The sequence below is a fragment of the Silurus meridionalis genome, chromosome 2, assembly GCF_014805685.1.
Source record: "Silurus meridionalis isolate SWU-2019-XX chromosome 2, ASM1480568v1, whole genome shotgun sequence".
NCBI lineage: Eukaryota > Metazoa > Chordata > Actinopteri > Siluriformes > Siluridae > Silurus > Silurus meridionalis.
The window spans coordinates 19,563,129-19,590,253 of NC_060885.1; the positions used below are offsets into that span (position 1 = coordinate 19,563,129).

Genomic DNA, 27,125 nt, shown 5'->3' on the forward strand with positions numbered 1-27,125 from the left:
AAACATACAACTTTATGCTAATTGTCAAAATTTTTCAGTAAAAGTCATGAAAACATACAATTTGAGATCTTAAGAGTAAAGAAGAAGGCAGACACTGTAGCATTGTGGGTGCTTTAGAGCATTGCTTGCGTGTTTTATTACAGTAAGACAGTAAGACAGTGAAAGTGAACTGATGAAACTCATGGAAGGCTGATAAATAAGGTTTGCTTCCGAACAAGCCTGCAGGGAGATTTTCACTCTGCAGAACATGAAAGCTCAGCTGCCCTCATAGCAATGACCTTTCACATGCACTGCTACAGTGTCTCCACTTATAGCACGTAGCCACACATAAAACTTAAGACACAGTGGGCAAATGAATAATGGCTTAGGTATGCTGTATATCTATCTTTTGGAACAGCTGTGTTCTCATCTTCTGCAGAATAAACTATATCCACAACTAATCCTGGACTACACAGTCTTAATTAATGTTAAATTATCACATTTATTTTACACACCGATTCAAGTAAAAAATACACTGGAAAATTCTCCGTTTAGATTGAAATACCACTGTAGAGTAATATTTGCAGATATTAACAACAGAAGGCTTATTTTATTGGCATTGCTGTTCGAATGTTTAGATGAAAGCACAGCCTGTATATTTCCTGCAGTGATTTTACAGCGTTAGATGTAATGACTGCGTTTAATATGAACGGTCATAAACAACCATACTCTAATTACCATTGGGAATGTTTTTATGATTAGTAGGGAACAGTTGCAGTATATTTTATTCAAAAGCCGAAAGTGCATACCGAGACATGATCCTACCGAATGATTCTACAGAAGCATTTTGTCTGATGCTGGTCATTTGTTTTTTGCTGTCTTCTTTGTTCATGACACAATATAAACATCCTGCATGATTTTTAGTGAGTTCATCTATCAGAGGGGAAAGCTTGGTATCTGCAGAATGCTAGCAGTAATAAAAGCAGCTTCAGTTGAGCACAGATATTATCCTGCCTGTGACCTTGCCAGTGCACTGGCTTCATTCAGCCTTTATCCCCAGCCGGCTGATTTATGATGTAGCTGGCATTTAAAGAAGGATAAGATGCTTTGATGTGATGGTGTGATGGATTGCTAGTGGAAGAGGCATCAAGCTTTATGATATTTTATTTTTAAAAGAGTATTTCAATAGGACTGTCAGTGTCACGTTACTCAGATGAAGTGTTTGTTGATTGTGAACATGTAATTGTAACAGTGGTTTTGGTGGCTTGCAATTAGAACTTGTGTCCAGCTAATAACATTTCTGCTTGTTCCCTGTTTACCTTGTGTGCAAGTCTAAAAGAAGGATGAGCCTGGAATAATTCACATCCATCCTTTTATGAAATATTTAACAGACTGCCAAATTCTGACTTGAACCTAGTGATGATATAAATTATTGCTGAGTCAAAATTCAGGATTATGAATATGACTTATCACAGTTTGGGTCCATGTCAGATCTTGAGAGCCTTTTAAAATTTTGCATAAAGTCACTTAGGTAATAGGTAATGGACAAATTGCAATCCGTAGCAAATGCTAGCACAGCATCATACATAATATGTCACCTTCATTGTGCATGGTTAAAATCAGTCCATCAATAACAAGGTCACCTTTAAAGCTATAATTGTTGAAAGACCTTTAGTTTAATATCATTGACTGGGACTTGCTTTTGGCTGTGGCTGTTTTAAAAAATTCATTTAAAGGTCAACTTAAAGGTCTGTTTATAGGCTGCTTTGAGACAAGGTCATTGATTAGAACAGGTCACCATCACTGGAGAGTTAAACGCTTTAGCTTTTTTCCTCTCGTGTCTTTAAATACAGGATGAGGTCAAAACCTCTTTAATGTCTCTCACTTTTCATCATTTTCATCATTTCAGGAAGCAGCTGACTTTGACACAAGACACAGGCTTATCGTAAATATTACAATATTACAGCAATCCAACCTCTGCCTGTTCCATCTTTAAAATTTGTGGGATTAATACACAGCAGTTTGTCTGATACTGAAAAAAGCAGAATACGTGTTAATGCAGAGAATGCTCATCAGTGCAGATGCAGATTTGTGTTATTTTGTTTTTGTAATCTATGTGTAATCAGGTAAAATTTTATCCACTTTAATCTTTAATTTGTCTACACCAATAAAGCCTGACCATTTAAAAAGTATCCTTATCTGAGGCATATTTTTTACAGAAATGCACGTGTCTTGGAATGTTTTGCATAAATGTTTATTAATCTCCACTCCCATTAGACCTATTCTATAAATATGATTTGAGTGATTTTCCTATATTATAGAGAAGCTTGTTGGGATTATTGTCTGTGCTGATTGCCCATATGCTGTATGTAGACTGTTCCCCTAAGATGGTAGAGCATGGTGGTCCTAATTATGTGATTAGAGGAAAAGCTGTTTTAAAGATGTTTGTGTCTCTACTGCCCTTGATTGATAACCAGATGCTACTGCATTATATTTGAAAATAAAAAAGTGTGGTGCTGCTTTGTCTTGTGTATGTGTATGTGTATTGTTTTGAGGTCTGAGAGAGTTAAGTCAGATAAACAGGTTAATCTCTAAGAGCACTATGATCACGGGTGGGGAAGTAAACGTATTCTATTTAAACCAGCAGAGCTTTATATGTAACTAGAATAACACGAAGATATTCAAAATATGGCATGGTTTGTAGAATAGAAATACAAAAAACCAAAATCATTACAGTGGTTCTTGCCTCAATGAGGGTTGGCACATAGTTAAAGCCTCCTGTGTGCTCTGTTCCATGTTGATGGGCTGCTCATGGCAGAGCTAAGGCACTGCAGATGGAAGCTTCATAGTGAGAAGATTTGGACTGGTCTGATACAGCAGGAGGTAATCAGACTCTGACACATGTCTAGCCCAGCAAAAGATGAGAATCACTCTATGTGCACACACACCCTTGTTTGGGGGGTATGCCCTTGAGAAGACAAGTAGTTTATTAGAGTAATAAGAAAAATGGAATCATGCTTCAGGTTGGTGAATGGTTATGGGAATAAGTCTGAGGTGAAAGAAAAAATACATCAGAAGCTGAGAAATGTTGATTGCAGACATGGGTATGGGACTATATGCTTCCATTAGGAGCCACCACAGCAGATCATCCATCTCCGTCCATCCCAGGACCACCCTGTCCTCTACATCTGCCTCTTTCGAATTAGCCACCTGCATGTCTTTCATCACCACATACATAAACCTCCTCCTTGGCCTTCTTCTTTTCCTCCTGACTGGCAGCTCTATTATCAGCATTCTTCTACTGATATACCCCATGTCCCTCCTCTGCACATCTCAATCTAGACTCTCTCATCTTGTCTTCAAAAGTCCTTCATAAGCGGTCCCTCCAATAAATTAATTTCTAATCCTGTCTGTTCCTGTCACTCCTATTAAAATCTCAGCATCTTCAACTCTGACACCTCGAACTGTCTTTTTGTCGATCACTGAGCACTGTATAAATAACACTGAACCATTACTGGGTTTGGTTGAACTTCAGTTGCTCTTGTGGTATAGAATTCGTAAGAAGTTTCCTCTGTTATTGAGATTCTGCTTCCTGTTCATCAGATTACATCACGATTTCTGCAGATTTTTCAGGTGCACTTTCATGCTGTGAATCTTTGGTTCTACCACATTGCAAAGGTGGGGAATTTTGCTTTGTGAAATGGTGCATTGCCATGCTGGAAGTAGTAGCCATTAAAAAAAAGGTGTCTTATCTGCAATGTCCTGTTGTGGTGCTGGTTTTCCGATCAAGCAGGGTGCTACACAGGATTCCACCTGTCTAATTAGTTGTTCTTGGCTTTTAATAGACAATCAGGTATGGCCTCTTCTTGGTTAGAATAAAAACCTGCAATCAAACTGGTCCTTGCCGGATAGGATTGGTCACCCCTCCATTAGAAAATAAGTTAATTAGGATTATGAGAGGATACACTTGGTACACAAACTTTTTTGGCAATCAAGAAATAATTGGTAGTGATTGCCCCAATGTGTGCAAGGAAATATTCCTCACATCACTACACCACATTTACTAGCCTGGACTGTTAAAACAACTAAGGCTGTGACCATGGATTTAGGCAGCTGATTCTGACTCAATTCGGAACCACCAGCTTTGTTAGACCAGGGTAATTTTTTCCAGTCTTGGAATGTCCAGTATTAGTGAGCCTGTGCATAGCCCTAGCTTTCTGTTCTTGATGACAGAAGTGGAACGTGATGTAGCCTGTAGCTGTTATGCATTATGCATCAATATTATTCATTCTGAGATGTTATTCTGCTCACTACAGTGTTTTTTCTTTTTTTTTTTTTTTTGTAAGCACTAAGTCTGGTTATTTTCTGTTAACCTCTCTCATCAACAATGCGTTTCTGTTCTACAGGACTAACGCTCACTAAATTAATTTGATTGCACCATTATGAGTAAACTCTGGAGACTGTTGTGTGTGAAAATCATAGGAGATCAGTAAACCAATTCTTCTGAGACAATCACACTACAGTCAAAATCACAGAGATCACATTTTTCGTCCATTCTGGTAGTAACTTCTGGTAAAGTCTGCTAGCCCCTATTTGCATGGTTTTACTCATTTTAATTATGCTACACAATTGGCTTATTAGATAATAGCATTAAAAGAGTAGGCTAACTAGCATTTTTTTGTTATACCTGTAATGGTAAACAAATGTTGCAGTAGAATTTGGTTTACGTAGTCATGACACCACTGATTATGGAAATTATTGCACTGAGCACAACTGCTCTGGTAGTTCATTTATTAGCAGTGCAGTGGTATACAGTCATTTTTGTCATTCATTTATATTTAGTTCGTTATTCTGCTCAGAACAGTGGTGGATCCTGAGTCTGTTCTGGAAACACTGGGCACAAGCCAGGAGAGTTGACCCTGGATAAGGCAGTGATAAACATGGACCATGAACCAAACACATTCATTTACACTTACTGAAACCTGCATGCAGGGTAGCAGTCAGTCCTTCTACTTACATGTTTTCTGGAGAGTGGCAGAATTTGGGAGCCTTAATACATACACTAAATCAAGATCAGGATCAAAGCAGGGACCGTGGGGCTATCAGGCTATAACGCTAACTGTTACCTTGATACCTGTACTGAATTTTTCCGGTAAATGTTTAATCATGTATATGAGCTTGCATCAATCCAAAATGTCTCTAGTCCTAGAAATCAGTAAGCTGATATATTTGCTTTGAGCAAGCTTAGTTTGAGGGTTTTCTTTTTTTTCTTTTTACATCTTTTTTTTTCTTAGATGGATTCTGGCTGTATTCTTTTGCTGTCTGAGATTAGCAAGGGACAGCAGCACCAACGCACTTTACTTTCAATTAGTACAGCATGGTATAAAATAGCACACTAGACTTTATTAAGGACTGTAGTTTGCTCATCATCGCAAGGCATTAGGATTATTAAAGCGCTGCAGGCAGTTGTCTATAACCTGACCTTGTCCAACTACACCACTCTGCAGTGAGGGTGTTTTGTCTGAGAGCACTGAGCCTGAAAATCTCCTCTTAATGGATGCAGTGTTATGAATTAGGTAGAGACATCTGTGGCTTCACACTAATGTACAGACATTATAGCATCGTTCTCTGGTGTGGGTTGTGTTTGTGTTTGTGATGTAAAGGCATGGTTCTGTGATACAGTTCTGCCCATTCTCTAGTGTATATTACCTTGAAGAAGGTTCTATGCAAACAAACCAACAGTTGCATGTTTAGTGTTTTTTATGTATCTGCTTTTTTAAATGCTATGGAGAGTAATATGCCGAGTTGGACTCATATTAGCTTTTAGCACAGTTTTTTAAATTAACAACTGTCCTTAATTCATTAAAATACACATCTTATCCAAGAACACAGCTTTTTTCCCTATTCAATCACATTATTTTGAGTCCTAATTTTTGGATTTTAATATGATTGACATTTGGCTCCTCTATTTTGTGCACAATTTAATGTAATGTACGCAAGTAATAGTCTGCTTGTTTAAGTTTTGTAATATGCTATATGTGCAGTTGTCAGAGAACCACCGGTCACGCCTCCCTCCTGCACTCAACACTCTCGCTCAGCCTCTCCCTCCTACTAATCACCAACACCTGCTCCCCATTTACATTCCCCTTTATAAGGCCCCCTTTTCCCCCTCACTCACTGGCCGATCTACAGGTTACTCCATAGATCTGCACAGATTACCGCTCAGTGTAGTTTCAGGTTCCTGGCTCAGCTTCGCTAGAAGCACTCAGTTTTGTGTATCTTGGCAAATAAAGCACTTTCTACTTTATTTCCGGTTTCTGACACGTAGTCTATTTGTGACAGAAGATCGGACCTGAAAACTTACTTCGATGGACCCTCAGCCGGCTCACATCTCGGATACCATCAAGGACTTTGTCGCAGCTTTCCGGTAGGCCTTCACTCCTCTATCAGCGGAGTTTCACCACCCATCTCTAGTAGCTGGATGGCTCTTCCGGCTTCGTATTCTGGCGAAGCGGCCGAGTGCAACAGCTTACTCCTACAAGTCAACTTATATATGGAGATGCAGCCTCACAAGTTTCCCACCGACCGATCCAAGGTAGCATTTCTCAAATCACTGCTAACCGGGAAGGCTCTGTTGTGGGCAAGAGCAATATGGAGCACCAATTGTGCCATAACCACCTCATATAAGCTTTTCACCAACCACTTCGTGGAGGTGTTCTGCACCGCCACCGGGGTCCTCACCACGGCAGACCAACTCTTTAGTCTGCGCCAAGGGTCCTCCTCACTCACGGAATACAGCCTCCACTTTTGCACCCTAGTCACCATTAGCGGCTGGAACGAAACCGCCCTCATTGTCGCGTACTGTCAGGGGCTGAATCCTGACATCAAGCTGCCAATGGCAATCTACGACGATGCGCTGGGTCTCGAAACGTTCATCCAACGATCCATCCGCATCTTCAAGTGGCTGGCTGCCTGTCGTTCCCCGGAGATGGAACCAGCACCCCACACCATCTCTTCCATCCCGGAACCCGAACTTATGCAAATCGGCTAAATGGCTAACAAGGAGAGAGAGAGAGAGAGAGAGAGAGAGAGAGAGAGTGTCGCCTTGCGACCTCCCAGCAGTAGGTACAGACAAACCTAATTATCCAAACTTGCAGTCACGCTCATAACCCCCTCGCTCTCCCTTCTGGTTTCAGCCCTTATAGATTCCGGCTCCATGGGAAATTTCATCTCACAAGAGTGCCTAGAGCGCCTCCAACTGGGCCATGAGAGAGGGACTCGGGAGCTCGCTCAGATGATCCAGGGAAAACCGTTAGGATGTGGTACTGTGCCCTGGTGGTCATCCTCCAAGTGGGTTTATTCCATCGTGAAGAGATCATGTTCCTGGTCCACAAAAACTCCACTGCTGGCGCCATTCTCGGACGTCCCTGGCTAGCACGACACTCACTGAGATTCTCCAGGAACCCGTGTGAAGTCCTAGAGTGGAGCCACCAGTGCTGGAACCTTTGCCTGCACCACCTGCCCCAACCACGGCCGGCCCAGATCTCCCTAGCATTCACACTTGTGGAAAGCCCAAACAACCACAAGGAAGTGTACTGAGTACCGTTCATTCGGGGACGTGTTCAGCAAGCAGACTGCAACTCGCCTACCCACTCACCGCCCATGGGATTGCGTCATCGACCTGGTGACTGGTGACAGGAGTATGCACAGAACTCCCTGCAGATCAATGAATTGACCCCCCAGAGGAATGCTCTTGAATCGCCAGAGAGGACGTCTTGGACCCAGCACTCCTGGAGGAGTTTCACACCAGTCACCCTAACCGTCCCGCACCCGTGGAGAAGGGGGTATTGTCAGAGAACCACCGGGCACGCCTCTCTCCTGCACTCAACACTCTTGCTCAGCCTCTCCTTCCTACTAATCACCAACACCTGTTCCCCATTTACATTCCCCTTTATAAGGCTCCCTTTTTCTCTCACTCACCATCCGATCTACAGGTTACTCCATTGATCTTCACAGACTACCTAGTGCTTAGTGTGTTTTCTGGTTCCTGGCTCCGCTTCGCTTGAAGCACTCAGTTTCGTGTATTTTGGCAAATAAAATAACTTTCTACTTTACTCCTCGTTTCTGACGCATGGTCTATTCGTGACAGCAGTGAGGCTTTTACGTTAAGTTTTTACATCAAGTTTAGTCCATACCAGAAAGCCCTCTTTCCATTTGTTTTAGCCTCTAGAGAAAGTTTTCATTATAGAATTTATGTTGATTCAACATTTGCCTATCCTCTTCTTTTTTTTTTTTTTTTGGCTTTTCTAAAAAGGCCTCATTTTGTTGTTAGTCAGTTGCAGGGTTTTTGCAGAGTTTAAGGAGTCAACATTAAAGCTCATGATAATAAAGATACAGTGAATATAGAAAATCATCGTACACCATTGAAATTGTTACTTTATTTGTCATACACCCTAAAATCAAAACCCATTTACAAAAACTAGCTTTACTAGCTTTATTTACTTTATTAATTTTGCCTTACAACAACTAATGAAAAAGAACTAGAATAACCAATAGGGTTGGAAAAGTCTTCAGTGCCCTGATTTAATACTTTATAGAGCCACCTCTTGCTTAAACTGGATATGTCTATACTAGCTTTGTACCAGTAGATTCAACTTGCAGATTTGCTCATGTTCAGTGAAATTCCATTTTGAGCGGCAATTGTCTGCTTTCTTAGAATCCATCTACAGATTTTTTAAATGGATTTAAATCAAGCCTCTAATTTGGCCACTTAAGGACATTCCCCCTTTCTATCCATAAGCTATCCATTCCTATCCATTTAGTGTTATGTTTAGGATCATTGTGTTATTTGAAGGTGAATAGCTTTATATAGCTGTATAGCTTTCCTCAAGAAGTTGGAGGTACTTCAATAGCATCCATTTTCTTTACAGTTCTGAACAAATGTTTAGTCCACACTGAAGAAAAATGCCTTCACAGCATAATGCTGCCACCACCATGCTTTACAGTAGGTAGGTTGTGTTTTGGGTGGTGGTCTATGTTTGCCTTTTGCCATAAAAAGAGCTTGAAGTTCAGTCCAAAACGTTACAGTTTTGTATTTTTAAACCAAATCACCTTTTGTCAGATGGCATCAAAGTCTTCCAGGTGTGTTTTTGCATAGTTCAAATAGTGCGTGTGTGGCACTTTTTCAGGAAAGGCTCGCCACCCTGCCATAAAGGCCAGCTTTTTTTTTAAGCTTATGAGATAGCTGTCACATACACAGACTGACCAGTCCTAGCCATAAAGCCTGGCAAGTCCTTTAAAGTTGCCTATGGCCTCTTGGTAGCTTCTCTTGTCAATGTCCTCCTTGCTCAATTATCCAATTTGGACAGACAGCCTGATCTAGGCAATGTGTTAGTGGTACCATACGTATTCCACTTTTTAATGATGCACTCAACAGTACTCAGAGGGATAGCTAAAGCCTTTGAGATCTTTGAGTAGCCTTTTCCTAACTTCTGCCTTTAAAAGTACTTTCCTATCCATGATCAATTTGTTGCAGTATCATAGACTACTAACAGCAGTTTTCAAGAAACAGCTGGTTTTAGTTTTAGTATACTAAGGGGCTGATTACTTTACCAGATATTTCACTAATACATTTTTAATACTCCTCCAAAATGTTTTAAAATGTTTTTACTTTGATGATGGGGGGTTACAATTTGTACATACAGTTTTGAAAAAAATGTATTTTATTTACTAGGGTGTAATGCAACAAATGGTAAAGATTTTCACAGGGCATGATGACTTTCTATAGGTACTTTCTATAGCCTGGATTAAAGATTGTATTATATATGTGGTGATTACTGTGCTGGAGAAATAGGACGAGATAATGAATAGGAGTCAGCATGAACAGGCATGGCAACATGCAGCCAGTTCTCTGTGGCTCGGTAGTCTTTACATAACGGCCTTGCCTTTTCTTTAGATACTATACTTGAGTTTGTGTGGGGGTTCACACTGACACAGTTTTACCTCTGGACTATATTCAGAGTAAAACCAGTAGTCTATAAGTGCAGTTGTGAATTTGTGATTGTGATTAAGTGTGTACTAGAAAGTGCATGCTCTATTGTTTTTTTTTCTCTGCTCAGATCCTGGGTATGTGTAGCAATTAAAAAAGAAAAAGTCACGATTATGTAGAGCTTATTAGAAATAATTTTTTGGCTCCCTGGGGGAAGTTATAAATAGAGCTGGCATGGACTACAGTTACCCCAGTGATTCAAATGGAAGTGGCTGGAACAGCTGTGTTGAAGCCGTGTTGTGTTAAAGCAGTCTGGGTTACATGACTTGCTCTTGCCATTCCTTATTAGTGGAACTCCTGACTACATTCGTCACAACAAAATCTTTTTTTAAAAGATTGTGTTTTTTATTACATATCCATGTATATCCTTTTGTGTAGATACTGAAATGTCCATGTGGTTAGTGTAGAGGTGGGTGTCACAGATTGGACGGAATACTGGATTTCCCATGTGTTGTCCTTGGCTGCAAAACTGATGAGGATGGTCATTTCTAGACATGGGAGAACAATGAACACTCCTTCACAAAGTGTTTTTTTTTTTTGCAAGCCAAGTTAAACTCAAGCAGCATCACTGAGCTTCACACGAGCTGTAAAGCTCAGTGATGCCGCTTGAGTAGTGGCTTGGAAAATGTGCCAGTCCTTACATGCCTTGGAGGAACATTGTGCCCATGGTAGTGTTGTTATGCAGTGTAGGCAGAGAATGGGAAATAGATAAAAAAAATAAATAAATAAATAAAAAACAAAACTAACTAATTTAAATCCACAGGATGATTAAAAAAATATTTAAGCATTCAGCTTTATCTAGGTGCACATCACATGTGAATAAATTAGCAAAAGCAAATAAAGGCTAAATGGCCAGAAACATGTTAGGTAGATAAACAATGAATAAGGTTAAAAAACAAGGTCAATCTTCCTTCTCTCCATTCATTAATGAAGGTACACAGGAGGGACAGAGGAAGGGAGGGATGGAGGGGGGAAGAGAGAGAGAGTCTCCTGGGCTGTTTGTCTGTTTGCATAGTGAAAAGGGCCAGAGTGCAGTTAAAGGCTTTGACATCACAGGCATAAAAATAGCAGATGGAGTATCCCATGGCATGCTGATCCTAAACCTTTCTTTGTAAGCTGCTCAGAGCAAGTAGAAATTGTTTTCTACTTTCATTGTTATGGATTGGTCCAACCATCAATGTAAGACTGCTTAAATAATTCATGGATTTAGCCACACGGCAGACCAGCCACATTCATCTATGCTTTGCCAACACGTTCTGCTGTTGCAAAGGAATTGTAATTGTAGCAGTTACCATGCAGCAACCCTCTAATCATTCGTATACATGATAAATGCCTATTGACTGAGCAGCACAATGACTTGCATGACGCAGATTAAATTAGATGCTCAAAAAACTCAGAGTGCCTCATTGGGAGTTTGAGTGTAAGATCATTGACAGGAAAGATATTTTTTCATAATCTTTAACCAAAGCTGTCAGCAAAACAACTTACTATATTTATAAGCTTTGTCTTAATGATATGACATTGATGGAAGCAGAACAGAAGCAGCATTTGTTGATGCATTTGTTAAATATTTTGTCATATTTTAGTCGCAATACATTTTAATGAAAACTGTTTTATTCACAAGTAACTTTTAGTCAATGATTCTGTTTGTGCTAATTACCTAGCCTGGATTAGTGAAAGAGAAATTAGTGGAGTTAATGCAGACCGCTTCTCCCTTCATTGAGGAATATTAGGAGGCAAATTAATAATAATGGGAGGGCCTGCTTTATAAATGATAATGAATAGCAATTGGTATCAACCTGAAAACAAGCTTAAAGTTGAAGAGGCAGAAAAAGGTGTCATGATTTTTTGTATTAAATTTATAAGAGGTGCTTTATACACACTCAAGAAAAATAGCGTTTTGTTTCACAGAGTGCACACAGACCATATATATTTGTTCCATGCAAAATTGTTTGTGTTTAATTTAACCCATTCAAAATTAAATGAATTTCAATAAAAGTTATTGAGCAACATTTATATACTCTCCTTATTAACTCTGCCAGCAAAATCTTCGAACTATTTATAGAGCTTTATATTCTGGTGTAGCTTATTAAATGTGAAAATAGAAAGACCAATGAAACAGAGGAAAAAATAAGAACCCAGCATGACCAATAAAATGCAGATTACTTGACATTTCTGATATAAACAGCCAAACACATGGGATTAAGGGAGGGTGTGTGTTTAATTGATTATATATATTTTATAAAAGAATATCATTATGATTATTTTTAGATATCACCAAGCAATACTTAGTACTTGTGTTACATGATGAAAAGCCAGGGGATCACTGAGGAGGGGCATTTCCTCCAAATCAATACTGTTCTGTCTGTTCTCATTTTGGAAACAACACATTGCATTAACAGTGACGAGTTAGCATGTCTTTTTGTTCTCTGATTTAAACTTTTCCCCTAGTTGGAGGGTCAGGGTATTGTACATACCAACGAAACAATATCCAGGGAGCATTGAGCAGATTTTTTTGTACTAGTTTTAACTACACCGGTTTTTTTTTTTTGGGGGGCATAACTAATTAGCAGTATACCAGCTGCCTCCTTGGCACATCATTATGGAATCTAATCCAATTTCAGCAGAAAATCCCCATGCATCAGTTTGAGCACAAGCCCATTTGCTGGGTCAGGGTTTGTGTTTGGATGTGTGCAGAGGCTAGTTAGAATGCTTAGCCCAAACGCAGCATCTGGAGCAGCCACGTAGTCTGTAATTATTTCTTTCCATGTCAGAATACACCTGACCTGCTGTTACTCAAAAAGTAAATGATGAAACTACATTTTACATTTTAGTGACTGATAAGACATCTTTTAGATGGAATCTGTAGCTGAAAGCCCTTCATTTCTTCACTCATAATAATTATGAACTGTGAATTATGAAGGGCAGTGGAGGAGTGTAACCTGTCTCACATGCACTTCAAAAAATGCAGCACCGCTGCCACATGCAGTAGGCAAGCAAAACACATACCGTAGAGTCCGAACGCTGTTAGAATCCCAGAGATTGCAGAGAGTGACTGTGACTCTCGTCTTACTCTGACGCTTATTGTTGGCTAAGGTTTTTATATAGAGATCGTGTGCCTCACCTCAAGATTTTGTTGATAAAAAACATCCTTGCTCAATTTTCACACAGAAATGTAAGAAGTTTTGTTTAAACAATTTGGGGAACTTTTTATTTACATACTGTATTAGATTTTCATAGAACAGTATGTAGAATCAGCACCAAAAGGAATTTGCTAAATTATATTTATCTTTATATGTACCTACAGAAAATAACTACTATGTTCTTGTAGCTGAAATGCTGTTGTTCTGCAGAAGCATTTGATTAAGGAAGTCTACTCAAATGACCAAAAATAAGTTTATGCATTTGTCACAATTTACAAAGCTATTTCTGTTGTTGGGGAACAAGATTCTCATTTTGTCAAATTACACTGATATTTACTCAGTTAAAGATGTAGACACTTGAAGTTTGTAATTTTCGTTAATTAAGAATTTTTTTTTTGTTGTTAATTTAAGAAGTCTCTATCATTTTTTTCAAAGCTAGAACCAACATTTCTGTACAATTGTTGCACAATTTCCACAGAAGATACTTCATACTTAATACCTGGCTGCTATTTTAATTATTGTGCTGGTAGCAAATAGTGGTCACATATAAAAATAAATTAACTTTATTATGACTTAATAACTTCTGTAATACTGAGCATTTGCCATTCATGGTCTCTTGGGCTGCGCATAAACTGCATCCTCTAAACTGCATCATCTACTACACCACTGGTTTAATTATAGTTTAGGTATATGAATTATATGCAATTTGTGTTTTAGCGTAGAATGCAATAAATATACTTCTATATAAACATGTACATCTTGAAGATTAGATGCGCACTGGAGTTCAACACAATCCATTACATGAAGCATCCTTTAGCATTTATGAGAACAAAGTGAAAAAAATGAACAATTAAGAGGTTCAGTGCAAAATCACTCACTCCAAAGGCATTCTGACTAGTCCAATTTAATCATTCAGTTGTTTTTTCATGTACCTATATGATATTTTATAATAACCTTAATTTGGTTTATTTTCTATTTCAATTACTATATTTTCTTTGTCAAACATTTCTGATTATTCCAAGATATAGTGTTGAAAACTGGATATGTGTTGGCTGTAGCACAACAGTAAGGTTGTTTGTTATCCATAATTGTATTTGACAAACACTGTTTCATGTCTGTTAAAGACCATATTGAATAGTAAATATATTCTGTTTTAAAAAACACATATGTGACTGCTGTGCTTCCATCCACCTACCTGACTGGAAGTAATTGCATACCCTGCTGATGTAAGCCCAATATGCTGCGATGGCTTCCTGAGCCTGTGAATCATAGCAGTGCACTATTTGGCCTTCACTCTGCTAGGTGTGCTGTATGTGTAAGGCAGTGTGAGATATCACACACACACACACACACACACACACATGCACACGTGTAGGCATGTACTCCTTGTTCAACTTTAGTGTAAGTCATGGCTATGAAGTTAGTAATGTGTTTTTAAAACCATATTTGCATCATTCTTTTCTACAGGGCTACAACATATACTTATTTAAATCTTTATTATATTAAATATTAATACATAAAATGATTTTGATTACTTTTTAAAATTAATTGATCTATTCTTTGTGCTAATATAAACATGAAGCATCCATGAAGCTCCATGTGTTCATTCAGAGTTTCGATATTAGTGTGTGTCTGTATGTGTGTCTGTGTGTGTGTGTGTGTGTGTGTGTGTGTGTGTGTGTGATTTAGAACAGTTGTGTTTAGTTAGTAGCATGGAGACTGAAAGTGGAACAATCTGTGGGATTTGTAGTCTATAGTGGCCATATTTGAAGGCTGCAGTGTTTGCTTGTTGTTGCCTTGCTGTGACCTGGCAGCATTCAGTAGGTTACACACACATTGCCATAAAAACTAAACATTCTAATCGTCGTTAGACTTTAAACTAGCTAAAGGGAATAGGAAACGTGTCTCTTGCTTTCCCAGAGACTGATCAGCAAGCAAAGCATGATAAGCCGCAATAGCCGACACGTAACCTTTCAGGGTAGAAGGAGACAACCCTGTGGTGAACTGTCCCTGAAGGAACTCCAGCACTGAACCGACCGGGCAGTTAACTGGGTCCAACTGGCAGAGAGACCTCAGGGGCCACAGCCTCCATAACTCCGGATGGAGGTGAACCATGGCTGAGAGAACCCTGCCTGAGAGAGAAGATCCTCCTTAGAGGAATCTTCCAAGGAGGTTGCTTGAGAAGGGCTACCAGGTCCGCAAACAATGGTCTGCGGGGCCACTAGGAGTAGATTATATCCCGGCGAACTCTCTCCAGAACTCATGGGGGCAGCGCAAAAGGGGGAAAGGCTTACAGGCGAGGCCTCGACCATGCCTATACCATGTCTAGCCTTCTCTCACTCTCTTGACAGCTGTGAGTATAGACTCGATCCGAGCAGGAGACAGTTGTGCCCATATAATGGTCGAGTCCCAAACTACGCCTAGATAAGTGGTTCTCTATACTGGAAAAAGTACACTCTGCTTGTTGTTTAGTCTTAACCCCAGTTACTTCATGTGGGCAAGAACGTCATCTTGATGCCGGACTGCCATAAGCGCAGATTGAGCTAGTATAAACCAATCGTCGATATAGTTAAAGAATGCAGATGCCCCAGAGTCTCAGCGGGGTCAGAGCTGCATTCATACACTTTGTGAAGATGCAGGGTGAGAGTACAAGGCTGAACGGAAGGACCCGATATTTGTAAGCTTATCGGGTCCTTCCGGGTCTATTTGTCACCTAAAGCAAACCTCGGGAACTTCCTGTGCAAAGGAAAGATGGAAATGTGAAAGTAAGCATCCTTTAAATTTATCGTGACAACCAGTCCTCGGATCTGATTTAAGACACGACCTGCTTGAGAGTAGGCATCTTGAACCTGAGCCTCAAGAGTGAGCAGTTCAACTGATGTAGATCTGGAATGGGTTGCAACCCCCTATTTTTTTGGCAACTATGAAGTACCGGCTGTAGAACCCAGACTCTGTCTCGTGGAGGGACCACCTCGATGGCCTTCTTCCTTGAGAGAGTGTGTACTTTTTGTTCCATGACCAGAGCATGTTCAGGTCTCACCAGAGTGGGACACACCCTGCTGAACCGGGGGACAGAGACTCGAACTAGATCTAGTAGCCTTTCTCTACAGCCTTTACTCTACAGTGCGCAGGACCCACCTGTCTGGCAGGTGTTTCCAGGCTGCCAGATAGTCTCTTAAGGGAATCAGTCTCTCAAAACTCGTCTCTGGTACTGGGCGGAGGTTGAGGGAGACACTCACTGCAAATTGCTGTGCCCTGAAGCACCATACATGGCTGGGTTAACAGACCGACCTCCTGAGGGTGCCGAGAAGGGACAGGCACCATATACTGAGTTGAATACAACTGTATTCACGGCATCGCCGTACAGGCCAGTGGGAACCAACGGGGCATCCAGAAGGAAAGCTTTGTCCTTGTCAGTTAAACCTGACAGGATGAGACACAGATGCCCGTCTGTAGCTACCAGGGCTGCCATAGATCGGCCAACGGCCCTGGCTGTCTCCTTTGTGGCCCTGAGAGCTAGGTCCGTAGAACGGTGTAGCTCTCATACCTCATCAGCCCACGAACTATCCCCCTTATACAACTCCCTTAGTAGATCAGCCTGGTACGGCAATTATGTGCAGGTAGCCAGCAGCTTGACCTGCGGCCGTGTAAACCTTGCCCACCAAAGCTGACGGGGGCTTCAGCGAAGATGCCACACCCGGGGAGAGATAGCCGGCTGGAGTCTCTTCAACCCGGCACATCAACCCACAAACACACTCTTTCAGCCCCACTACATTAGCGTAGAGGGAGACATTGGGGCTGAAGAGGCGGGCTGAGTATGAGCTGCTGCAGCTCTGGACACCAGTGTGAAGGCAGTGACGCAGGACACAGAATTGCTTCAGGACACAAAGCAGAATTGCTTCAGGACACACTGTGTCAGGACACAGAAACGCTCAGCCAGATTGCTTGGCGGAAGCTACTTCTGCTTCTTGTCTGGCGAAGCTAACTCGACAGCACGAGTCACCACCACTAAAAGCTCCTCATAAAGGACTGGCTGTAATGAAGTGTCAGTGGTTCACTGGCATCCATTGCCTCCCCCTCCTCAGAGAAAGTAAGGTGGAGTGCAGCACTCTCTTCACCTGGGGAAGAAACCGCTGAACGGCATGCTTCCAAACCTTGGGAGAAACTGCTGGATCTGGCAGGTTGAGGGCGGAGAAAGGTACAGGCCCGTCTCCAAACCCTTTGCCAGATCCACCCGTGAATCCCACGACGTGAATCACCACTTTGAAATTGGGGACAGAACCGTGAGGAGTAAGTTATTCTTGAATTGCGCTATCTGGGAGCGGAGGATCCACATGGATATGCGGCTACAGTGCGAGCAGTCGGCTTCTTTGAGAGCCAACTGCACATGCTCCTCTCCCAGGCAAGCTACACATAAACTGTGTGTATCCCCATAATAAAGTGGGGGCAAGGAGGGGCAAGGTGTGGGCAAGGAGTGGGGGCAAGGAGGAACACACAGCCTGAAAGACTGCTTTCCTTCCATATACTTGTATATATATTTTGACACATACACACACTGCGCACTTCCTGAACAAACAGAAGCAAGCGTCGGCTGCACTGCATGTGTTTATTGGTTCCTGGTTGTGATGGCACCCCACTGGTGATGTCGTAGTTTTTACGTTGGACATGATTTACACGTGATTCAGAGCATGGACACATGCAGGCGTTCGTAAAGCGTTGTTGACACAGCTTGAGTTCCTGAAAAGGAACTAAACCTGTCTTAATAGTGATTAAGAGAGAGAAAACCAGTTCTATACACAGCTCTATATGATAAAAAGAAGCAAGAGAAGCAGCACATCTGTCCTATAGAGCTACTTAAATGCATTACATTTTACCTACTTATAAAGTTGAATGTTCTTTTACACTGTAATACATATTTACTGTTGACTGTCACACATCAGCAATTACAATTTATGTACTGTAATTTAAGTAAGAGATTATGTTGCAACACAATTTCCTTATTGTATAAATGTCAGGTGGTATTGAATAAAGTCATTTAAGGTTTTGGTCCACTTAATCCTCTCCAACAGTAATTACACTGAGCTATGGAACTTTTGAAGTGTAAATTGTGAAATATCTTGCATTGTTTTGGTATCTTATTTTTGTTGTTGTGTGTTTGTGGCAGGAGGCCCAGAAAGTTAATAGTGGACATGCAGATGGGCCACTGAAGAGCCAGGATGAGAAGGAAGACGCTCCAGCAAGTGAGGTGGGCTGGATGACCTCGGTGAAAGACTGGGCCGGGGTCATGATTTCAGCACAGACTCTCACGGGCAGAGTACTGGTAAGTGTAGAACAGCACACACACAGCCACACACATGCACACAAGCACAAGCACATGCACATGCACATGCACATGCACACACACACACACACACACACACACACACACACACACACACACACACACCGGCAGATCCTGTTTCAGCCACTAAAATTGATCTTTGATTGAAATTATCTAGAGACAAACCTTTCTAATCACATTTCTCTCTCGAGGATGTACAGAAAGCTGAAACTGTTCACTATATCACTTGTGTTAACATATTGTGGTTGTAGCAAATGTGGGTCAATAATGTTTTTTTATTCATGTCTGAATTATAATTTGAGAACACTGAATGATACGACCAACCTCATGGCGTTTATCTCAGCTATTACAGCTAGCACGTCAGCCATGACTAAACAGTTCAATTAACTATGAATTATTGAGGTAATTTACCACGTAATGAAGGTCGTTTACTTTGGGTGGACTGGGCAAATGAGAGCTGCTCCATTTTGATGACCTTATGAATGAAATCTGGAAGGCCTTGTGCTTTACCATGCTGATTCATCTGTGCCTGTTGAGGCATCTGTGATATCTCATGTACTGAAATGAATATGAGGTTGGCTTGCAGAATGCTTTACATTTCATGTGCATTGTGAACAGCAAGTGGGTTTCTGTCTTTAATTTTACTTAGTTGCTCACCATAGTGTGGCCAAAAGAGTTATATAACCCGTCAGTGTCCCAGTCAAGGGCTGAGGACGTTTTATGTGTGAAAGGGATTTATTTTCAGAGATTAGTGTTAGTCATTATCTATAAATGAGCTTCTTCCTTTTACCAGTTCTAAGAACTCATTAAGTAAACTACAGAGGTGCTTGTAATTGTCACAAGATTTTGTAAAGTGAATAAGCAACAGCGATCCTATGTGAAATTGACTAAGTACCTGTAGAAGGTTTGGACAAGCCTGACTGAGTTTATGCTAATCAGTTTCTTGAGGACATTCTCATCTAAACAAAAAAGGATTCAACTCTTGGCATTTTTTCTAAGACAAATTCATAGAATACTTAAGTTTTAACACAATGCAAGTTTATATTAATATGTTTTACTTTATAAAATTGATGAATACATTATTGTAATGTGTTGGTACTGAATGCAGTGTTATTTTTTTATCACAAAGCATAGACATGGGATCTGTAGCCCTTTGAAAGAACAATCAACTAATTATTCTGATACTCATAGATTCACTGCATATGTTTGGATGAGCTGTAACACAAATGTCTGCATCTATGTTGAAATTTCTACACAATTTCAGCACAATCCATCTGTACTATATGCCTGACAATTGTTTTGCACATACATATGCAGCACCTTTATAAAGGTAAGGTATTGAACTAGAAGCATTTGGTAAATGCTAAGCAGGATATTTCTTTTGAGAAATCCAGTGGCAGAAAAGACTGACACTCAACTAAATGTTTCGGTTTAACCATCACACATAATACCTTACACTTAAAGTCTTAAAGACTATGAAAAGTGGATTATAAGGTAAAAATATCAAAAACTGATAATGTGATTTATCTGCTTCTGCTTAAAATGTGAAATGTCCTACAGTACCCTGGCAAACTCTACCATTAAAAGCATAGCACATCACTGTTTGCTAAACAGAAATGCAGCATTTGGATCTGTGCTGGTATTTAGTTGTGTGTCTGTGCCTACCATGTTGGTGTTGTGTGTGCAGACTTATAATCCATCTGAATATATATACGTACAAATCTAACTGAACAAGGGTTCAATATAGAAATAATTCAGTTTGTAAATCTGGAATGATGTACGTAAGTGCAATCTGTGGAAACAAAATGCTCCACCATCACTGACACTCTCTGGAACACGATGCTACATCTGTGTACTGCATATATGTACCTGTTTTTCAACGAAGGGGAATTGTAGAGTGGTTTAGCTTGAAGTTCAGACTAAAGAGAGCCGATGGATTCTGACTTTTCTTGGCAGAAGTTTAAAAGATTGTCAAAATAGATCATGTCTGCTTTAGTTTGCAGTATTAATAATATATGAGTAATATTTCTTTAGTTAGCACTAAAGACCACTGCTTATCTGTTGTCACTGTCCAGATGTTAAAACCACCCCTTGATAGCTTGAATTTAAAAAATGCTAATTTGTTTGACAGTTTACAGTCAGATATAGTATATCGGGATGAAGTCTTTTAAAAATAATACCTACCGATCAAACATTCGATAAGATAAAACATGTATCCTTATGTATCCATGCTCTAAGTATACTGTGCTTAGGAAGTTCTGCATGAATTTGTGTGTGATTACCAAGATAATATGCTCCTAATTCAGTAAAGAGGTTAGTAGCCAGGTGAGCACAGTGTCTGCACACATTTGATGACAGATGTACAGTATGTATGCTATAAACTGTTTTAACCAGAGATCTTGATTTTCATTACATAAACTGTGTATCATGGTCTTATATAGAGTCTTAGCCTGTATGTCTTAGTGTGGGCATTCTGGAGGATGTGGAAAATGAGTTAAAGGTCCCTGAATCCTCCTTCACTACCTTAATGCTGACCTTTCATTTAAGAGAGTGTTGTTTTATTCAAGGGCTGGGCCATCTCTCAGCTATAATGTAATTGAGGAAAAGGAAGTATTATGCTGGAGCTTGGGCAGCACTGCAAGCATTATAGTACTGACTGCAGATCCATCTGGAGCACTTTATCACACCCATAAATCATCTCCCAATCTTTTGTCTTTTGCTCTGTTCATCCTGCTATTGCACACTGACCACTTAAGAAATAACATTGGCGATATAAGGTGAAGAGGATATGGAAACATTTTCATTTGTTTTTTACTTTATTTACAAAAGTTGTTAGCCACCTGTTCATGGCTTAGTAAATACTATGCTAGTACCTGCAAATACACGTGTACCCAAATCTCTTGCAAACACAAATGTGCTCACACAAACACACACAATGGATATGCACCCCGCACTTTCATACATCATATGGACTGTACAATCTGAATGAACGCTGCTTGATCAATATAGCCTTTTGATTAGAATACTTTTTTGACAGTTTGTCAGCTTAGTGGATGCATAGCTGGGTGTTTGTGTGTACCTGATGAATGATAAAGTCTCTTTCAATGAATTGGTCCAGTAAACAGCACCTTTTCTTCACTACCATGGAAGCTTTTCCTTCAGTCCTCTTTTTTAAACAAATGACTAGCTGATAATTTTATCCTGTCCACTGCTTCAATACAAAGTGACAACAAATATAGATCACTGCATGCACAAATTACACACACATAAGACACACACTAAACGTAAATTAAAAGCAAAATTATTTATATTTGCCACAACCTTTAGATATATGTTTATATTTATTCTTAGTGTACTTGCTCACCAGCTCCTGCACATTTTTTACACTGCCCAATGCCTTTATATTTATTCAATGTATATTTATCCACTTATATATTACATGCTGTACATATATTTGCACATTTATCTGCATTTTTCAATTTACATAATTGCTTTGCACATTATAGTACTGTAGATGCTAAACTGCATTTTGTTGCTGTGCACCTGTACTATACAATGACAATAAGGTTGTTTGTTTTATGTATGTATGTATGTATGTATGTATGTATGTATGTATCTATCTATCTATCTATCTATCTATCTATCTATCTATCTATCTATCTATCTATCTATCTATCTATCTATCTATAACAATTTTGTTATATGAGTGCATGAGAAACATATAAAACAAGAAATAAAATACATAGATATTGTAACTAAGTTAACCTGAAATAAACAGGATTGAGTAAATATAGTAATGACAATGCATATTGGTGTGAAAACGACTTACACAATGTTATACTGGGTAATACATTGTAAAACTAGCAGATTTAGATTTAGACTTGAGATTAATATACAGTAGGGCTGAAACGATTCCTTGAGTAACTTGAATAATTCAAATACAAAAAAATCATCAAATGATTTGCCTCGATGCTTCGTTTAGTTCATTTAACTACACACGGAGTATTGTGTTTCCACATGGAAATAATTGCATGAATGGGATGTGCAAAATAACTGCTCAGTGAATGTATATCATCTGTATATTACCATGTGCCAAATGTGGCACCATCACAATGCATGAAATCATGCAGATATGGACTTTCAGATTCAAGTAATATTCACATCAACCAAATATAGAATAGAAAGGGGAAAAAAATAATGCTATAATGCATTTTGGCACAAAGCAAAAATCATCTCAATGAATGTGACATTCAAATTCATCATTTCTTTTTTTTTATCTTCATGATCACCTAGAAAGTGCAATCATGTGAACAGGGGGCAAAATCTCAAAGGACGGTCTCCGAAATCTTGTGGGATCCAGGCCATCAGGAATTGAGAAAAAGAGAGGCTCTGCCCAGTATTGAAATAGTGTTTCTAAAGAAGTGCTTGGTGTATTTGTGCAGTGAAATCCTGTGCTGTGAAGTTAAAATGCGAAGTGTCTATTGTGGTCGATGAGAGCTACCGCTGTAAAGCATTAACACTGGGTTTTCACTTTTAATGAAAGCATCTCTGAATTCATTTGCTATACCACATTTTCTTCTATTTAAGTGGATAAGCTTTTTAACCAGGCAGATTCTAATTGTGTGGTGTGACTGCTTAAGCAAAAGCTGAATCCTTACAGAATAACACATTATGTTATACATCCTATAACATTCTCCAAGGATAGCAGTATTATATTTTTTTATAAGAATGGTTTGTGTTTCATTTTACTAAAAACGGGACTGTAAGAAAGTAAGAAGGTTTTGCTGGATGGACACAGTTATGTGTTTTGACTTTTTCTGGCTTTCCCTTTTCCATTTGAACACAGTAAAATATACGGATAAAATCGTTTCACTTAACAAAGCAAAAACCATGGAAAAGTTATATAAAACGTGCTTATTTAGGGCACTGGTCTTCATTATAGCTCTGAGCTACACACTAGCTCCCTCCTCATAACACATTGATAGCTATTACCTTTCACCTCTCCTCTCTTTGCCTCTCACACACTCCAGGATAGAGGTGGGACTCCACTGCATACTGTGTACCTGTATGTTTGTGTATGTGAGTGAGAAGCAGCATGAGAGGAATGTGTGACTCTCTTTTTCTCTTCCACGAATTATTGCTGTTGTAGCCCAGGATCTTTCTCACCTACTGTGATCTGAGCTACTTTACAAATGCCATGCATTACATACCGTATACGCACTGAGGCACTGTGAATGCAATCATCATACACATACTACCAGAAGCAGCAATATGTGGGTGTCTTTGTTTACATAAATGATGTAACTGTTAGCATCTATAGGTACTGTGTGTGCTTGTGTGTGTGCATGTGTGTGTGAGTGAGTGTGTGGGTGGATAGAGGGACTCATGGCCTCTATTAGGGTTCTTCTGCAGCTTAAAATCACAATGAGCATCCGTGTACGGTGAGCCTGGCCAGTAACCATAGAAACAGCGGTTTACCTTTGCTCCTGTGTGCGTTATGCAGGAGTGCCAGGCTGTTTAGATTCACAGTGAAGTTGAGGGCTCTCTTCCTGCCTCCTCGTGCACCGACCTTAAACCTCTCCTTTGCAATGGGCAATAAAGAAGTACAATTAGAATATCTTACTCTAGTCTGGAAAGTTAGATAAAGGCATTAAGCTATGCATCCAGGGTAAAAGACTGAAAGCAGTTGCCCTCAGACAAAATCCCCCCCCCCCCCTTTTTTTTTTTTTTTGTTAATTTGAATTGCTTGATGACTTTGTGGGACGCGAAAGATCAAATGTTTCCTGAGGGAGTTAATTTCATTACAGAATCCAATTCATTTCTAAATCAGCCTATCATAATTTATAGTTGTTATTAGACTAAGTTTCATAACTAATTTATAGTTATATTAGTCTCTTTTGCCTCATTCCCTGCTGAATTATACATATCTTTGTATACTTGTCCTTTGTCACTCTCTATTATATGTATATTCATACAATTCAGACAGTTCATACAACATGTCCTTTAACAGATGCACATTTGCTGCGTCACTTCTTCATGTATCATTCACACATAATAATAATCAGCTTGTGGCTAAACAGGTGCTAATATAAAGGTCATGCGTGAGGACCATCACCTGTGACTGAAAAGCACACGTGTTTGTTTTTGTTTTTGATTGTTTACTCTTTGCTTCCCTTGTAAAATTGTAAACAAGCTACTTCAAACTGAGAAGACATCCCATTTATCTCTGCTTGCTCACCGTGAGAGCTAAAACATTAGCACACACCTAAATGAGACTTTGCTTTTGTCAAAAAGGATTACAGACCAGTTGGCCTGGCCTGCAAATGTAATTTATCTGTGTGTGTGTGTGTGTGTGTGTGTGTGTGTGTGTGTGTGTGACTGTGTGTGGGGGTGGACGTGATGAGAATAACAGCCAACAGGAACAACAGCCTTGGGCCTAAGCACTTTTGATCTGAATTCAGCTTCAAACGTGAAGGCTATGTTCAAGATTGAAGCAATGCAGTCTGTTCTTACGTCTGCATAAAACAGAGCACTGACGTGTAAATTTCCGATATTCAAATATAAATCCAAGGTTAAATGAGTATATATTCACTTTAAACACATATTCACCACAAAACACATGAAGGACTTATTAAAGCCAAATTTAAGTGTTTTAAGTATTCCTTTTTTAACTTGGAACATAAGCCTCTGAGCCTGTGTGTTGGGAACACAGACCTCTGGTTTGGCATTGAAAGAATAACATGTTGTCTCAGCTCATAGGAAGCATGACTAAACTTTAGCTGCAGTCTGGCATAACACGGTATGGCACGACAACATCCGATGTCAGTCTGTGAACAATTTACAATTAATTTAAAGATGTTCCCACTTCACAGTGAATCAAACAGCACTGGCGGTGCTTATTTAAATTCTCAGGGTGTGTTTAATTTTTCAGTGTTCTTTTAAAGTTGATTTCATTTGCATAATAAATATACAGGTAGTCCCTGTGTTACAAGGGTTTGACTTACAATTTTTCAATGTTACGATGATGATAGCAATACGAAAATGTTTTGAAATTTTTACACAGCATTTTAATTTTCATATGATACGTTGGGACGCTGCCAAGATGTAAACATATCCGCTTTTGAGATACCTTATTGTCACCAGCGGCCGACAGAGTTTAGTGGTCTCGATGTTAGAGCGTGCTTTTTTTCTGGTTTTGTTTTTTTAAAGCCCAATTTTAGCTCTTGTCTCACTCATTTTTATCTGCGGACACTGAAACAGAGTGCGTCTGCCACCGCCCTCCACTCGCAAAACGCATCGTCCATGTGCCTGCTGTTACATGCATATATACTGTAAGGTTTATACATTATGGTAGTGTAAATTGCTCTGTTTTGCTAAATTATAAGTTGTTATTTGTAAATTATTAACAAATTACATTATTTTTATAAATTATTATTAAGATTTCTGAGTAGGCTATTTTCAAGTTACGATATGGTTATCAAAATGTATCTCCATTGTACAACTTGCACATTTACTGTAAAAATAACCTTATCAAAATTTGACAGTATCTTATGTTGATGTGTCATTCATACTAAGGGCTTAGTGATGGTGGACAAAGAAAACCTAAGATTAAAAATAAACAGTCACATAAACACAAGAAAAACGTGAAATTGCAAACCACCTATAACAATAATGATGAGTTTTAACAGCCAGGTTTGGATGTATATAAACTATAAAATATCTGGAAAGTTGAGAGATGATGAATAATTAATTAATTAAAAATTATCGGGTTTTTGTGTGTGTGTGTGTGTGTGTGTGTGTGTGTGTGTGTGTGTGTGTGTGTGTGTATTAAGCATACATGTCCATTTGTGCTCAGTATGTGATTGATGTACTAGGGCAGAGAGTTACGACACAGCAGTGGCTCTTATATTTTTATAATATAAAAATAAAGCTGGTGCAGATTTTTAGCTCCATAGCAGTGAACGGGTAGAGGGGATGAAATGACTGTGCATTTGTAATTACGAGCTCTAATAGAGGACATTTCCAATTTGGCGTTAATCCTTCATTATTGTAAACTAATCAACAGGGGGTTCTGCTGTCTTCTGGTGCTGCAGGAGAAACGCAGCAAAACAACATTAGCAGTAATAAGAAATACATTACATTTTGTGAAGGCTTTCTTTGTCAATTGATATATAATTTGCCTGTCATTGTTTGGCTTAAAATGTGAATAATTATTTTTTGGAGGCTCACAGAAAAGGCAGATCCTATATGTCTTTACTCTTTTGTGTGATTAGTTTTAAACTGCAGTTGTCTATTAAAATCAGCTTCTATTTGAATATGATGTGCATGAATACTAATCGAGTCATTTGAAACGTTGGGTTAAAATTGCAGAATATTTGTATGAGGCCGTGGGAGGATAACAGAAGTGGCTGGCCAGTGACAAGATCAGATTTGCATAATTCAATATCCATTTGGTTTTTTTTTCCCAAGGAACACATTTTCAGGCAGAAAAACAAACTCTGTGTTTGAGAAGAAATGAGCAGGAGGCTCTAAGATTGAACACACTCAAGTAATGTTTAAGACTAATATGTTGTATAACCTCACTAAGTATAGATCGGTAAGTTGATTCAGTAGG

General features: G+C 39.4%; 1 protein-coding gene across 39 annotated transcripts in view; it reads left to right on the forward strand.

Moving 5' to 3' along the window:
• Window positions 1-27,125, forward strand: part of kcnma1a (potassium large conductance calcium-activated channel, subfamily M, alpha member 1a) — a 144,948-nt gene that overhangs the window by 20,726 nt on the left and 97,097 nt on the right. For all 39 annotated transcript variants that reach the window (XM_046833564.1, XM_046833573.1, XM_046833582.1 and 36 more), the window contains exon 2: window positions 18,335-18,490. In XM_046833564.1, the coding sequence (XP_046689520.1) occupies window positions 18,335-18,490 (156 nt within the window). The remainder of the gene's footprint in view (window positions 1-18,334; window positions 18,491-27,125) is intronic.